General features: G+C 46.3%; 1 protein-coding gene across 4 annotated transcripts in view; it reads right to left on the bottom strand.

The window, feature by feature from the left end:
• The window catches only part of MYOF (myoferlin), a 148,072-nt gene that overhangs the window by 20,034 nt on the left and 114,355 nt on the right, over positions 1–13,683 (bottom strand). For 2 of the 4 annotated variants that reach the window (XM_084763683.1, XM_084763686.1), the window contains 7 exons: positions 11,775–11,851; positions 8,994–9,050; positions 7,620–7,631; positions 5,372–5,470; positions 3,747–3,872; positions 2,118–2,273; positions 1,498–1,589 (listed from right to left, as the gene is read on the bottom strand). In XM_084763683.1, coding sequence (XP_084619809.1) covers positions 1,498–1,589; positions 2,118–2,273; positions 3,747–3,872; positions 5,372–5,470; positions 7,620–7,631; positions 8,994–9,050; positions 11,775–11,851 — 619 coding nt within the window. The remainder of the gene's footprint in view (positions 1–1,497; positions 1,590–2,117; positions 2,274–3,746; positions 3,873–5,371; positions 5,471–7,619; positions 7,632–8,993; positions 9,051–11,774; positions 11,852–13,683) is intronic. The other 2 variants (XM_084763684.1, XM_084763685.1) reach the window with 1 other exon arrangement.

The raw sequence follows: 13,683 nt of genomic DNA, 5'->3' as shown, positions 1-13,683 counted from the left end.
GCTAGCCAGAAAGTTTCTGGAAGATTCTTCTGTCTCTGCCTCCCATCTGGCTATAGGAGGGCTGGGATTGCAGATGCTCAGGCTGCACCTGGAATTTGGGTTGTCAGAGTCATGTGACCATACCTTGTACTCACTGAGCCATGTCCTCTGCCCTCCATCCTAATTTACGGATATAAAAGCTGGGCCACGAGCCGGGCGGTGGTGGTGCACACCTTTAATCTCAGCACTCAGGAGGCAGAGGCAGGGAGATCGCTGTGAGTTCGAGGCCAGTCTGGTCTACAAAGTGAGTCCAGGACAGCCAAGGCTACACAGAGAAACCTTGTCTCAAAGGGGGGGGGGAGCTGGGGATCGAAACTCATGCTTGCACATCTTTGCACATGCTTGCACACCCTCTGCCCACAGAATCATCTCCCCAGCCCTTCCTCATGAATATGAAGTACTGCCGACGGCTTGGGAAAGCCTGGAGACATGGATGTTTACCTCTGACTGTCTCCATCACTTGTCTTACAGCTTGTTGACAGAAATGTGGGGCCCCGTGTCCTCACCCATGATGCGCAAGAAAAATCAGACCTTGACAGAGCAGGGTGCAGTGCTGAAGCCTCGCAGACACTGCTGTCATTTGGGCTTGGGATCACGGCCTGTGCCTGTGATCAGGAGGCTATCAGGCATGCACTCTCTCTGGACCCCAGTTTCTGTCCCTGTCAGAGTTCTGTGAGATTCTCTGAGATGTCTTCCGAAAATGGCTCAACAGAGGGTCTGCTCGCTCTGAATGCTAAGCCAATATTATTATTAAATACGGAAGGTGCTCACAGGTGAATATCGCTAGTTTTACATAAATTAAGGATAACCTGAACAGCTCTGATAAGATATATGTAGCAGGGCTGGAAAGATGACTCCTGGGTAAAGGCTCCTGCTGTCAAGCCTGATGACCTGAGTTCAATCCCGGGGACCCACATGGTAGAAAGAGAGAGCCAATTTGTTTCTGACTGCCACACACACACACATGCGTTCACCCCGTTACCGTCTGGAAACAAGTCAAAGTTGTAACCGTGAAGAAAACAGTGCTATGCCAAGGACCTTGAGTGCATTGAAGACCAATAAAACAGAATATTTATCCTGTCACTTTGCACCCTCCCCTCAGAGACACATTCACTGGTTCAAAAGGAAATAACTATAGCTACCCAGTAAACAGAGCCCAAATTAGCCTCTGGAGTGAAAACCAGATTTTTTTTTTCTTTTGGCAGGGGGTAGCTGCTCCCCTTCACAGGCTCAGTGCACCTTGGGGTCTTGCTTCCACCCTTGCCCTCAAGGACGTGGAACAGATTTTGACTCAGAGAAACCCATCTTGTGACTTTTTTCCCTCATGGTACTTTCCTAGTGCCTCTCTGCTTCTACCTGCTTCCCTGCCGAGGATATCTGTACATACTCCTGGTGTTAGGGCCTCGAACAGGGCAGGGTACATTTTATGAATTAGAAATACTTTGAACTGCACGTTACCTGCCGAACACTGGGTTGAGAGTGTTGGGAATGTAGTGGTCTCTGTCTTCAATTACTTTTTTGCCCAGGGTTATTTTTATGTAAGGATCACACTGTGGAGACAAGACAGGTGAGGTGTTACATCATCACAGGGTGCAAACTGAAGTCAATTTCTGGGATAGACTTGGCTTGCTTCTAAATTCCCAGCGGATGACAAAGGTGGCCGCTGGGGCACCCGAGGGCCTAAGATGAGCTCGGTGCAAGGTTCTCCTTAGGGTGGGCAGGGCGCCAGCGTGCCTTCAAAGCATCTGTGTGGGTGAAAAGGTAGGGTGGGGTGGAAGTAGGGGTGACCTGGCTCTGCTCATGCTGGTCCGGTGACTGGAGCAAATCTTGTCCTGGGTCACATCAGTAACACAAGAAGAATGAACTGGAGAGCCCTAAGCACCCCCACCCCTACCCCCACACCAAAGCCCTTCTGTAAATCCCCATGGGGACAGTCGCCCTGTTCGCACTGTTTGGATAGAGTATCTTTCTACCAATGTGAGATAACAGACGCCCAGAAAGAAAGAAGGTGACAATTACCATGGCTGATGACTATAATTATCCTGCTACAAGAGAAGGCCCCACACCCAAACTCTTACCATGCCATTGTTGTCCTGGGGCTGGAGTTCTAAGCCTTGAACAATGTAAATCCTAACCGTGCATTCCTGTGGGACACTGTCAGGCAGTTCCCGAAACTGCCTGGGAGGGGCCGGCACACTGGGGTCATCGGGCAGGGGGTAGATTCGGAAGGAGCCCTGAGAAAAAGAGAGAGACACATACTGAGGACTTCAAGGGCCCTGGCCACTGGATGTGGGGCTCTTAGGAAATGTCTCCCCTCTTCAGAGTACACGGGACACCCTTCCATCTCATGCAGTTGGCTGAGCCTGGGCTGTCGTTGTAGAAGAAACAACAACAGGTATTGGCTCTTGCGTGATTCCAGAAAGAAACATGGCAGCCATCATTTCCGAAGAGGGTGGGGTAGGAGGCGGGCAGTAACCTGGGAAGGAGACTTGAGGTGCTTGGTCAGTGTGAGGGGAGGTGGTGCCAAAGAGAGGCAAAGGGTCAAGATTATTTTGGAGACAGGAATAAATCCAGTGGGGACAAAAGTGATATCACTGCTGCGTCATCTCTACTTGCCTGGGTCCCACTTCCAGGAAAATGCATGCTTGCCTCCCGGTCTCAGCTAAATGACACTGCATACTTTTTTTTTCCTGAAACTAGTTTAGGTACATGGAAAGATATGGAAGTTGGGATTAGGATGTTTGGGCCTTTGTTCAGGCCAGCTGCACTCTGGGGCATGTCCTGAAGCAAGCGCTCGCTGAATACTGGGTGTGGAGGACCCAAAAGTCAATAAACAGAGTATGGCACAAGATGCTAGATTAGCTTGACTCTGGGGCCATTGTGGGCTTCGTGGGAGGCTGGGGAGCGGAGGATTTGAGACCCTGTGTAGGGTGTAATCCCCTGATCCATTAGCCATGTCTGCTATGGGCAAAGGATTAGGAAGGGGCCAAGTATGCTTGGGAGGAGAAACAGCAATCAAGCCAGACCTGTGGGAGCCCAGAGCATGGGTGAGTCATGCTGCCCAAAGCAACCAGGGGACTCTTGACAAACCCCGACATTCGAGCTGGCTTAGAGCGTGAGCAAGGCATTGTCAGACCACAGAGAGGGAAGGAAGAGCAGGCTGGCCCAAGGCCCTGCGCATGCGCATCCATCGAGAGGACTTGTGAAGTGTATTTGGGACTTGGGAGTGGTGCTTCCAGGTGAGAGGGACACAAGGCTTGTGAAAGGCCAGCTTAGCTTTGGAAGGAGTTGAGACCTGAGCCGTGAAACGCAAGAGGCGTGTTTAAGCCGTTCAGATGCAGGATGGAATTTGGTTGCAGTGAGGAGGGACTGCTTGGGAGGAGAAAGGTGGTGAGGATCTTGGCCTGGGAACTTGCCACAAGGATCCTGCTAAAAAAAACCCCAGAGTGCAGAAGAGCCAGGAAAAAGTAGGTCTTCCAAAGATTTGACCCCCAGAGGACTCAAGACCGATCGACACAAACAAGGAGCAGCAATACCCTGACTCCCCTTTTGTCCTTTTGTCCCTTTACCCCTTTCCCGTGGGCAGCGTTTCCTTCCTGCACAGGGCAGAGGACACGGCTGGCTGCAGACGTCAGCTGTCTTTCATACAGGATCAAGCAAAGAAATGAAAATGGATTTTGTGCAGGACAAACACGTCTTTTACTCACTTTAAACTCTCCCACCACAGATGGGTCTTCATTCTCATCGGACTTGCCTCTGTACAACTTGAAGGTGTCTGAGAAATCGGTCAGGCCTTCAAAGTCGGCCACATCCTCCAGTTCACAGTCATAGATCTGAAAGCCACCAACAGACTCTCAGTTTCTCACTAAAACCCAGGCGGAGTTGCAAGTCACCGGGCAGGAAGACGCCATGGAAAACATGGGCACCCTTATGCTACTGGTGGGTGCAGCCTAAAACAGCGACTTGGGGGAAATGCCACAGCTCCTTTACAGAGTTAAATATCCACCTAGCCTAGGATCCGGAAATGGTGTGTCTAGGATTTTAACAAAGAGAAATAAAAGCATGTCCATGTGGTTCACGAATGTCCAGTGTCGGGAGAATGAGTCAAATGAGGAAAGAAAGGGAAAGAGGGAGGGAGGTAAAATAGAGTATGAACATGGCCCACCCTCACTCTAGTCTGATCTAATACTATTCAGGAAGAAGGGATAAACTCATGACACCCACAAGGTCATGACGACTCTCAAAGGCAGAGTTTGGGACGGAAGGAGCCAAATGCAGAGTGAATACGGTGTGAGTCCAGTTCTGTGGAGCACACAAGCAGGCGAGGCCAGCCAGGCAGGGTAGCTATCAGATCAGCTGCCTCCCCAAGGGGTGCAGCTCATGGACAGTCAGCTTGAATGGAGCACAGAGCAGCTTCCTGTGTGTGGAGATGCTCTTCCCCTTGCTGTGGGTGCTGCTGCATCACGCAGATGTGCACAGCATCAAAGCTTGGTGGAAGGACCACTTTATGGCATATAAATTATACCTTGATTTTTAAAAATTAGACAAGAGAGAAAGATGGACAGGAGGGAGAGAGAAAAAGAAAGGAATGGAGGGAGTTGGGGAGGGACTAGAGGGAAGAGGGAGAAGGACCATGAGCCTGTCCCCTCAGCCCGGGCTCATTTTCCTCTTACATGCTGGTGTTTACACTACACAAATGTGTTATGATATCAACAAGCAAGGATATAGGCCCTTCTGCTGTGTTAGGGAAAGGCTTTTAAAACTAGGTGTTTCTCATTTAATTGAATTTCTTTCCTCTACCTTTAACTACTTTGGATTTGCAACTGAACGAAGAACTGGAAAAGTCAGAGCATGAATAGAACAGCCCAGGTCGCCACCCATGCCCAGATCTGCAGCTTACTCCTGCACACTTGTGCCGGTGGCTGGGATGTGACCAGGTGTACAGGTAACAGAACCAAGATTCCATTTAGCAAAACTGATCGCTGTTCAGAAGACAAAACGAAGCATGCGGACACCTTTTGTTCTGCAAAGGACACCGTGGACTTCTGGGTCTCCCTGAGCCAAGCAGTTCTGGATAATTGTTATCCTAATTAGTACAAAGCTAACCCATTTCCAGCCTTCTGCCAGATGCCCCCAAGCCCCAAAGTGCCAGTCACGCAACCATAACTCAGCAACTTTGCTCAAGCCTTGGTACTTGGCAAAGGCAAGCCTGTTGAGAGCAGAGGCACCTGGCCCCTCTCCATCAGCACCCACCGTGAGGCCTCGTAAACCCAGGGCCTTCGGCATGCTTGAACTGGCTTTTCCCCACCCACAACAACACAGGTCCAAGTACCTTGAGTTTGGAATAGCCTTTCTGAATATACTGTCCACATTTTTCGTGCTCCCCTGTGGAAGCGTAAAATTTACTCCACCAGTCAACGATTTCTTCCTCCTAAAGCCATGTCAAAATGGAAAAAAAAATAAAATAAAATACTGGTGGCCTACATTTCTAACTCACACAGATAACTTGCTATGTAACAGAGGAGAGAAAGAAGACTGCTTACAGCTGAGATTCTATTTATAGGCACCGTGGGGCAGCGCATCCACAGTTCTGCTCAGAAGTAGGAGACCTCAACCAATGCCATGCATGTGGGATGTGTGTGTGTGTGTGTGTGTGTGTGTGTAGAGGAGTGCACACGTGTAGGAGTATATGTGTAGGTCAAAGAACAACCTCAGGTGGCACTATATGAATCCCGCTCATCTGTGAAACAGGGTCTCTTATTGCCTGGGGCTCACTATTTGGGTTAGACTTGCTGGCCAGCAAACCCAGTCATCCTTCTGTCTCCATCTCTCCAGTGCTGGAATATAAGCATGTGCCACCACACTTAGCATTTTCACATGGATGCTGGGGCTAGAACTCAACCCCTGAGCTTGCGAGCAAGTACATCACCCATTGAACTATCTCCCCAGCCCGTGATGACACGTGTTTGTATCAATGCCACATCTATATTTACACTTGATACATATGATCTATTAATCTGTCTTTTTTTTGTTCCTTTACTCTGTTAATATTTGTATCCATAAATAAATTAGAAGAGCATTTCTAACATACACTTTTTTACCCCCCGAGACAGGATTTCTCTATGTATCCTTGGCTGTCCTGGAACTCACTGTGTAGACAAGGCTGGCCTTGAACTCGCAGAGATCCTCCTGCCTCTGCCTCCCCTAACATATGCTTCCTATGATCTCATTTCCTTAGCTCTGAGAAATAGTACAAGTCTCTCTAAACTAAGAGTTAGAGGAACTGGTTCTAGCTCTAGCCCTTATGTTACAAGCCACAGTGGCTTGGGCAAGTTGTTCCCTAACTCTGACCACCAGTTTCTTTTATCTAATAAGTAAGATGGTAACAACCGCCTTTATCTGCATCATGGAGTTGACGTAAAATCAAATAAGATCACTAAGAGAAAGAGCTGTGAAACATTTCAAGTGTGAAACAAAGGTATAGAGGGTTATGGTTCATTTACACCAGCGGCTCCCACCCTAGCCCTACAGTTCTGATGCAGTCAGTGGGGGCTGAAAACTGGGTGTTCGTTATGTTTGACTAAATCCCCCAGGTGACTTCAATGACAGCCAGAGCTGTGAACCTCTTGTTTTGACGGATGTCTCTTGCTTTGGCAGAAGAGATAATATTACATGAGGCACTCATAGGCCAGTGCTTACACAGAGCCTCCTCTTTCCTATTTTCTATGTCTCTCCTTTTGCCCTTCTTCTCCCCTCCCTCCCTCCCTCCTTCCTTCTGTCTTCCTTTATGCATAGGGTCTTGATATATAATTCAAGCTGGCCTCAAACTAATCATCCTCCTGCCTCAGTCTCAAAAGAGAGCTATGATTACAAGTGTGAGGCGCCACACCCAACCTCCACTCTGCCTTATAACATGAACATATCTTCGTGAGACCCACTTCCTGCTTTTTAAATCTGCCTTGGAAATAGTGATGTTATCAAAAATAAGCGTCACTTCTTTTAACCCTCTTGTGCTTAAGGATGGAGGGGAACAAGAAGTGAGAAAGGCCATTGCAGGCTGGAGAGATGGCTCAGATGTTAAGGGGACGTGCTCTCCCCGGCATTCAGAGATCAATTCCAGCACTCAACCACCTGAACTCCAACTCCAGGGGATCTGAGGCCCTCTTCTGGCCACCATGAGCACCTGCACTTATGTGTACACACCCATACAAATGAAATCATAAAAAAGTTATCTCTTATTTGTACGTGGGGGAAGTATTTACTGATTTATATGTATAAGTAAATGTTCATATACGTGTATGTGTATATGCTATTAGGTTATATTCACATATGTATGTATGTACATGCATGTGTGTACGCGCACACACTGTGCATGACTGCGCACAGTTATAATGAATTATACATCCTTTGCAGATCATCTATCCACGGACTTAGTAAAAAACTTTACATACCAACTAGAGGCAGAAAACACTTGTATTGAAAGTTGAACCAAGGGCCTTGCAGGTGCAAAGCCAAGCTCTCTACTCCTGAGCAGCACCCCCCCCCCCACCATGATGTGCAAAACCATGTACAAGAGTTACCTTTTCTGATAGCTGCATAGATGAGGGCAGTAGCAGGGGCAAACCATATACGGGTCACGTGGATATTTGGTTTAAGATCCCATGAACATTTGGTTCAAAGAGAAAGAGAATAAGAAACATTATTTTTCTGCACACTCTAAATTATCACCATTTGACAGATTGTCTAATTATTGTAGTCAAGATCATCTCATCGTTGAACATATCTTAGGTTTCCTCTCTGAAAATACACCAAGGAGTTCCACACAGTACTTGAATAGCTTGGAGGTATTCCCCCGTGGTGTATTTTTAGTGGGGTTGGGCCATACTGTGATTAGATAACATGGCGAGTGCTCAGAGGATGTATGGGAGCTACTCATCTTCCTGTTTCTCAGCCTTTCATTCCATGTGGCTCCAAAAGCGTATCCGCAACAGGACCTTATTCCCATCCCTTCAAGGACTCTCCCGTCACAAGGTGTGCACGACTGCGGGCCATTGCATTAGTACCCTTGCTGTGTTTCCATGCCTATGTGAGAATGCCACTGAAATACTGATCAGAGAGGATTCTTCTAATACAAAGATGTCAGGGGTCTCATTAGCCAAATCCTCCCACTTGAACTTCTGCATGGAGGATTTGCTCCCCCCCTCCAGTGTCAGGGCCTTTCCAGGAGTGAGAGAAAGGGGAGCTGGAGTGTGTTGGGAGTTTGGCTTTTCTCCTGGTACTTGCTGGGACACTGGCTAAGCTCACTCCCTGGGCCAGTTTGAGAAAACAGTGCTCCTTTCTGAAGTCCTAGCCTCTGCTTCTGTGGCCGCTGTACGGAGGGCCACCCGGCTTCTGCGGGTCCTCGGTATTTCTAAGACTGACCCTTGTTATGACAGAACTGCCAAGGGAGGCAGTGAACAAAGGTTAGATTCACTCCAAAGCAAGATTAGGGTTAGGTAATCACAGCTGAAGCGAGATTTTGGAGAGAAGAATTTAAAAAAAAAATCTTTTCACAGTTTTGAATTCAGATATTTAGTCTGTTTCTTCAACATTTCTTTTCAGTTATACAGAACTGATTTAGGGGAAAGCACAGGCCATGTTTAAAGCACATTCAAGACAAGCTGCAGGATTAGTCCAGGAGGATTCCTTCGTGCCCGCGTGCTTATTCTCCTGTGTGGGAACGGACGGACATCAACTCATTGACTTTCATTTTTCAATCTAACAAATGAACTTGAAAATCCAATCCAAAGCACCACACAGCACGGGCCAGTGTTCCCTCCGGCTTAAAAATCATCATTTATCTAAAGATCACCTTTCACTCCAAAATCTACTAATAGAACCCAGAGGAATTCAAGTCCTTCGACCAAGCTGCCCCAGTCCCATGCATCCTTATGCATCGTATTATACATACATACATGCACTGTCCTTGGAGAAGTCATTTTGCTGAGTGCTGTTGACATACTGCTTAAACACTGGAATTGGAAGGCAACTGTTGAGACGGCCATGCGGGGATGTCTGCTCTGTCTGCCTGGCCCTTGACCCATCTGCCCCACACCCTCATTTCCTGCTTTTCTTTGGATAGCGCTAAGCTCATCAATGCATTAAGAGTTCCCATAGACATCATAGAGCATGATGCCACCCCGGAAAGACTCAGCCTCCAGCCTCCAGCCCTCAGCAACAGCGGTTAGTTTCGACTCACTCGGTTTATCCAGATGCAAAGTCTAAATTGAGTAGTTAGTGGTAACGTGTGTACATTACATGTACATTGGTACATGTAATAGAGAACATTAGTAAGCTTGTCATCGGCTCTTCCAAGTCCGTTGCTCACTGGACTTTATAGAGGTATGCAACGTCTACCTTGATGGAGGGGCTTGAATGTTTAGAGGAGATCCCACATTTTCTTGTTGACACAGTGTACCTCAACTAGGTGTGAGGAGAGCAAGCTGATTAGAGCCATTTACAGTGTAGTGGGAATGACTTGGCAGTCCCATCCCCAAGCCTGCTCCTCTTCCTGGTTAAAGCTGATGAGATTGAACCTTTCGTTCATAGGGTGTTGCTAGGTAGCCTAGCCCGAGAAGTATCAAGAAAGGAGTAGTGGGACATTGTTTTCCTTGTCCCCCGGTAGTACTGAGGATGGCTGAGTACACAGCAGGCGTGCAGGAAAGATTGATTGGCAACGGCTGATGATAAGCTGGAGGCAGATTATCGAGGAGGCTCTTACACTGCCTTTTCCCAGAGTAGTTGTGAAAAAAAATCACCGTGAAAAACTTAAGTCTATTATACACAACTTCTCCTTGGGCAACTACTGACTTATTGAGACTAATTGGGGTTATTTTCAATAAGTGAACATAGTCATGTTGCCCTATGGGGTTGGGGATTTGATATTGTCATCTGTGACCGTGTAGAATTGCCACATGGTAGACCCAAACACACAGCCATCCAGTGCTGGCTAAGGAGCCCGCATTTAATATGGTCCAAATGTTAGCGAGTCTACTGCAGAGGGAAAGAACTAGGTTTTTTTTTTTTAAGATACCACTTATGGACATAACACATTAAAATGCAATCATGTGCACTTTCCAGCCAGTTTGCATATTGAAACATGCTGTGAACGTTTATCGTAAATGCCAAGAGAAACAGTGAGCTATTTGGTGTTTTCTTTTTTCTGGGTTGAAACCCTCTGGTTCCTTCCTGTAGAAGTGGCTGGACCATTTTTAGACAGGGGCTTGAGTAAGGATTCTCACCATCTTCTTCCACAGTAAATATAAAAACCCAAGGTGTTCCATATACTGAAAAATAGGGTCATTTCAAGTCATGATGATCCCACCTCACATAAGGAAAACTCCTGACATGCCTGTTCTCACTGCTGCAATGTTTCAATTTTCTCTAGAAACTTCTAACACATGCTATCACTTGGATGGCTCCCCTCATTGGCTCTCAGGTCGGCATAAATGTACTTGAATCATGTATGTGGATAATGTTCTAAGTATCCTAGGTGATTGACCAGTAGGGCTGAAGCTGCTGGTCTGTACCCTAGCTTCTTTAATTGTAGGTTCTGACATCATTTGGGATTGGGTACCTGAATGTGTGTGTGGTGGGGGGGGGGCACAGAAAAATTGACATTAATGCAATGTTTCTGAACGTGCAACAACTAGAAATTAACTAAAAAACCAAAATGTGTAATAAATCCAAGGTGTTTCTGGCGATGCCCAGCCATACTGCACCATGCAACCCTATTGCAGCCTTGGTTCTGAACTGACAACCCATGCATTTTTTCACTGTGCATGTAGTCACACCACACAACACCAGCAAACACCACCTGAAATACCTCAGCCCAGCTCTGTGCCTAGTGGTTGCTATGAACTGCAGTATTTTACATACCAAGTTTTCTGCTCTCATAGAAACATGATTTTACCTACAAAATTTTCTTTGCTTCTAGAAACATTATGGTTTAATTTTAGAAAGTAAAGACATGACAGTTTCCTACCATCATTCTTTACCATACAAGTATCTAGTTAGTACATCTTTGGATTGCGTTATGTTAGAGCATTTGATTGTTTAATTATTTCTCTTTGAGTTGCTGATTTGAGTTTCATTAGGAAAGAAAAAAGTTAAATTTTGGCTTGGACTTAGGATAGACTCTCCAACCATTTCTGAAGTGTCTCTCACCACACTTCTGCCATTTTGTATTAGTACTACACACTTAGGCAAAGCAGAGCCTCAGCACTGATGACTATAAAATCAAAATATTGATCAACCATGAAAAATGTTAGTGAGGCTTCGTGTCCTCTGGTATTACCTATCTATCTGAGATTTAATTGTTTAGGTAAAAATCAGCAAGCCTATCCCACTAGAACACAAACTTGATTTAATTTTAGACAAGTGGTAAAATTATGCCTGGCAATAAATTATTTACATGTTTTTATAATTAATTATCAGTATATGTTTGATTTGTATATATTTTTATATACCTTATACACCCAGTGATGTATAAAAAGTACTCAGATGGAAGGGATTATAAATGGAAACATTTTAAGAAGCCCTAATTGATACAATGTCACAGTAACTGTGGATGAAAACAAGAGTCAAATTTAGTCTCTATTCAGTCCTTGTACATTGGTTTGACAACCAATATTTTAATAGCCTTTAATGTTTGCTTGAGTTCGCCTAATGGCTTAGACTTCTGAAATACAACCTACCTTAGAAGCCAACAATGGTTTGCTGTCTTCTATTTCAATAACGACATCCCGGCATGGGGGTGCAGACATGAGGGAGGCTGGAAGGGAAAGAATTTTGTAATGTAGGACACTTAGAACAGCATACTAGAGAGCAGTCGGCTCTGTCTTCGAGTTGCGCAGCCACAGGATAGAGGATAGAGGTCATCTGGGTGAGACTTTTCGATAGGGAACCATACTTGAATGTAGAAAATGGCCCAATCACTCGCTCCTTTCTCAGAATAGGATGTGGTTTTAGACACTTTATAGGGGACTATGTGGCCCACCATTCCTAGTTTTGGGTAGTTAACTCCGTTCCTACGTGCAACAAGTACTTGAAAAAGAATTGTGTTGAAGACAAGAGAGATAGATCTTCAGGTAAAGGTGCTAGATGCCAGGCCCGATAACCTGAGTTTCATTCTCTGGACTTACACAATGGAAGGAGAGAACTGATTCTTGCAAGTGGCCCTCATTCCTCCACATAGCAGTACACACACACACACACACACACACACACACACACACACACACACACACACACGAGCAATACAAATGTGTAGGGATGGGCATGACGGTGGCAAATCTATGTCTAAAAAAGCCTCCTTTCCTTGGGAAATGAGCTAGAGAAACACAGAAGAGGAGTGGAAGAAGAAAGGAGACAGAGGAGGTGACTAGAGAGAGGGAGGGAGGGAGGGAGGGAGGGAGGGGAGAGAAAACCGCAGGGATGGATTTCTTTTCAGTAACCTGAAGCTGCCCTTGCTCTCCAGGCGCACACAGAGGGAGAACGCCCTGACCTTATGTGCAGTTTCCCAGATGTATCCGGAGTAAGAGCTGGCGCTTAGGCACAAGAATCACCAGGTTTATCTCACCCAGTTAAAGGCAGGTGCCTGATGTAGGGGTGGGGTCACAAGAGCATCCTTTTTTTGTTTGTTTGTTTTGTTTTTCAGGAGGGGGTTTCTCTGTGTGTAGCCCTGGCTATCCTAGAACTCACTCTGTAGACCAGGCTGGCCTCAAACTCACAGCGACTAGCCTGCCTCTGCCTCCCCAAGTGCTGGGATTACGGGCTTGCGCCACTGCACCCTGCTGCAGATAGGTTTTAGAGGCGCTGTAATATCAATTCCAAGCCCTCTGGAGGCTTAACTAGGACTGACTTGTGGCATACCTGCTTAAACAAAAGGCATCCTTTTCACTCTTGATAGCTTGACCAGAATTTTCAGTGATAGATGGGGAGGATTATCCAGTCCTCCACCGAGGTCTAAACTCGTGAAGCCAGACTGTCTGGGATCTTGGCTGAGCCCCCGGCCCTTACCGCAGTATTAAGTACATGGTAAACTAAAAACAAGTATCTACTGAATGGGTAAGAACAAAACACTGTATTATTAGCTATTTATTATTGAAGTCCAAGTTAAATGTTATAGCCTGCCCTATCCTTACATACTAACTATATGATCTAAGGTGACTCATTTAACCTTCTCCCATATGAATAACAATGGAATTGTCCTTCTAACAACTTCACAACGCCTTTGCCAAGTGCCAGTGAAGTGGGACCACAGACGCAGTCACTTGGAACTGCAATCTCCTTCCTAGAGCTGTCCAGAAAAACACAAACCTGAAACCCCAGCGTTTGAGAGGGAGGGGTTGAAGAATGCAGAGTTCAAGGTCATCCAGTGGTATAAAGGAAACCCTTCTGCTTTAGAAAGGAAAATCTCCTCCTTCAAGGCTCATGGAGCCCCACAAAGCTCTAACCACCCCCCCCAGGAGGCCCTGTGTCTCCACACCAATTGTTTACAGTGTTAACCTACACACACTCATTTCCTTGCTGGATTCTTGCAATTTAAGGAGAAGATAGTTTTGGTCCCCTGATCTCCCCAGCATTTCGACCGATGGATGACAT

Source organism: Acomys minous (assembly GCF_964271855.1).
Source record: "Acomys minous genome assembly, chromosome: 2".
Lineage (NCBI taxonomy): Eukaryota > Metazoa > Chordata > Mammalia > Rodentia > Muridae > Acomys > Acomys minous.
Note: the sequence above shows the minus strand (reverse complement) of the source record. Positions and strands in the feature narration are given on the sequence as shown.